This window comes from Penaeus chinensis, chromosome 39 (genome assembly GCF_019202785.1).
Source record: "Penaeus chinensis breed Huanghai No. 1 chromosome 39, ASM1920278v2, whole genome shotgun sequence".
Classification (NCBI taxonomy): domain Eukaryota; kingdom Metazoa; phylum Arthropoda; class Malacostraca; order Decapoda; family Penaeidae; genus Penaeus; species Penaeus chinensis.
The window spans coordinates 14,972,495-14,974,994 of record NC_061857.1 but is presented as its reverse complement, the minus strand read 5'-3'; the positions used below and the strand labels follow the sequence as shown (position 1 = coordinate 14,974,994).

General features: G+C 35.2%; 2 protein-coding genes across 2 annotated transcripts in view; one reads left to right on the top strand and one right to left on the bottom strand.

The window, feature by feature from the left end:
• The window catches only part of LOC125046648 (adrenodoxin-like protein 1, mitochondrial), an 11,292-nt gene extending 10,012 nt beyond the window's left edge, over nucleotides 1–1,280 (bottom strand). Inside the window, exon 1 of the mRNA XM_047644489.1 lies at nucleotides 1,216–1,280. Within this exon, the coding sequence (XP_047500445.1) occupies nucleotides 1,216–1,219 (4 nt within the window). The 5' untranslated portion in view covers nucleotides 1,220–1,280. The remainder of the gene's footprint in view (nucleotides 1–1,215) is intronic.
• Nucleotides 1–2,500, top strand: part of LOC125046647 (peroxisomal membrane protein PEX13-like) — an 8,992-nt gene that overhangs the window by 1,520 nt on the left and 4,972 nt on the right. Inside the window, exons 2-3 of the mRNA XM_047644486.1 lie at nucleotides 1,238–1,516; nucleotides 2,397–2,500. The exon at nucleotides 2,397–2,500 is cut by the window's right edge and continues 13 nt beyond it. Of these exons, the coding sequence (XP_047500442.1) occupies nucleotides 1,238–1,516; nucleotides 2,397–2,500 (383 nt within the window). The remainder of the gene's footprint in view (nucleotides 1–1,237; nucleotides 1,517–2,396) is intronic.

The following is a 2,500-nucleotide window of genomic DNA, read 5'->3' as shown; positions in this document are numbered from 1 at the left end:
ATGATTGAGGTTATTTGTGTGCACAATTTACAAAATTTCACAAAAGAGTCTGTGAGCAAATGAGTTCTTGACTGTGTCCAGTCTGGTGGACTTTAGATATAAATTGTGGCAAAAAATTGCTCTGAAAATTGCATGTGTATTTCATTAAACTATCCAATTTACAATTTAAAATCTCTTTGCCTAAAAATTGTGGTTGTATTGTAAGTCCAAGGCTTTATGAGTGTAAAATGGTTGGGAACCAATGGCCTAACACTCTACTTTAATGCGTCTTAGAATATGTTATGGAAAATACTACCTGAAGAAGAAAATTCACTCAAAATATATTCTTCTTATTAGAAATATTGGAGTTATATAAGGCCAAGTAGATACTTTCCCTCTTCTGCCTGCACCAAGTATTACAGGTTTTGGTAAGCAAAAATTTAAAGTGGCATAGTAGACTAAATTCAATTCTAAACAGGTACTTAAGATAGCATATTTAGGAAGGACTTCTCCCCCACAGATTTAGGATACATTTGATAAAAAAAGATGGTATGCACATTAGTTAGTGTAAAAATACCAAGTTTGCTTGTGTTAAATGTCGGTCTTGCTCTCTTTCTTTATATTTAGATCTATATCAACCTGTCTACCTATTTATATCTATCTATATCTATCTATATCTATCTATATCTATTTATATCTGTCTATATCTGTCTATATCCATCTATGTCCATCTATATCCATCTATGTCTATCTATCTGTCTATCTAAACACATACATACATACATACACACGCATTCTATGTCCATCTATGTCTATCTATCTGTCTATCTAAACACATACACACATACATATACACACATTCTGGGAGTGCAGTGTGACAGTTATGAACTTGACAGATGCTTATTTTGACATGAGAAGCTATATTTGATCTTAAAGAATGTGTTATGATGTCTTACTGTAGGATGTTACGTGAGGCAATACCATATTAGTGGTGGTGTAATGAACCTAGAATACATATTTAGTGTATAATTAGGTTTTATCTCTCAAGAAATGTTTTGTGTGTATGATCTTTTTTAAATGATTTTCTTAAGGTTCAACAAGGTTATGAGATTGTTGTTTTATGTTATTGCATTTACATAAGGTTTGTATAGGCTATAAGAAAGGACAATAAACCATGATTGCTAGTTTTTTATTTATTTATAATATATGTAACTTTTAAGAAAAGCTTAAACTCACCCATGATTTATTTTTTTTCCAGATTTGTCACAACACCTCCACACATGATCCAGAGTGGAGGGGGTGGAGGAGTCAGTGTCAGCAATCTCTCCTCGAATTACCAGCCTCCTCTCCCCCCCCGGCCCACAAGCTATGGGACCAGCACTCCCGCCTATCGAAACTACAACTCCTATGGCACATATGGAGGCTTTGGAGGCTCCCCATACTATGGGGGAGGAATGGGGGCATTTGGGGGCTATGGCGGGTATGGGGGATACAACCGATTAGGAATGGGAGGGGAGCTGAGTCCCGATGAAAATGGGTAAGAGTTCGTTATCACTCCATTGGTGTAGTAAGTCTAAGAAGTGGTAGCATATAGTCTTTCTGTTTATCCAGGAGTTTGTAATCTCTTTTATTATTTACATTTATTCTCTGGGCTGTCATCTCTCTGTGTGTTTGCATGTAGGATCTATTTTATTTTTCAGGTTCTTTATTTGTACCTTATATCTCCTTCTACATTAATGGCACGATCAATATCCAGTAAATTATAAGTCTGTTTCTACCTTGCTGGAACATTAGTGATTCTCCTCCTCTCCTTTCAGTGATCTCCTCCTGTTTTTACTGCTTTTCTGTGCTTGATTTCTTGAAATGCATGATTCACTGCACCCTCCTTTTCTACATATCAGTCCATATTTTGGGGTATTCATGTTAGGATTGTCTCTGAAATAGCCCAGCATGGACAGCATAGCAGGCTTAGTTTTATTATTTGTGTATTATAACTATTTCGTAGGTTAAACGGGACAGTAAAGTCAATAGTTGAGGTGAGAACAGTGTCTTGGTGTACGTTTGGTGTTGTAAGATTTTCAGTGGAAGCCATGCATGAATTGGTGTTTTTTTATACAAAATATTTATTGTTAGTATGTCCCCTGGACTGTATTTCACTAGATATTATATTTAATAGATATAAGGAGTGAAGGCAAAAAATATCTGTAGACATGCCTTTGCATGAGAAGCTAATATATTTAGATGACTACCAGAAAAATGTTAACCCAACTAATTCAGGTGATTTTGAGTATGTGATATACACATGTTGCTTTAATCTGTGAATATGGTTTATTTTTTTTTTTTAAGTACTTGGGCAAGCACTAGCAGGAACATGTATTTTTATACTCACATAAATTATTAACAACATATTTTTTCAGATTTATACAGGCTGCAGAGGAAAGTTCGAGACAAGCCTTCCAAAGTATAGAAAGTATTGTTCATGCCTTTGGCTCAGTTAGTATGATGCTTGAGTCCACCTACC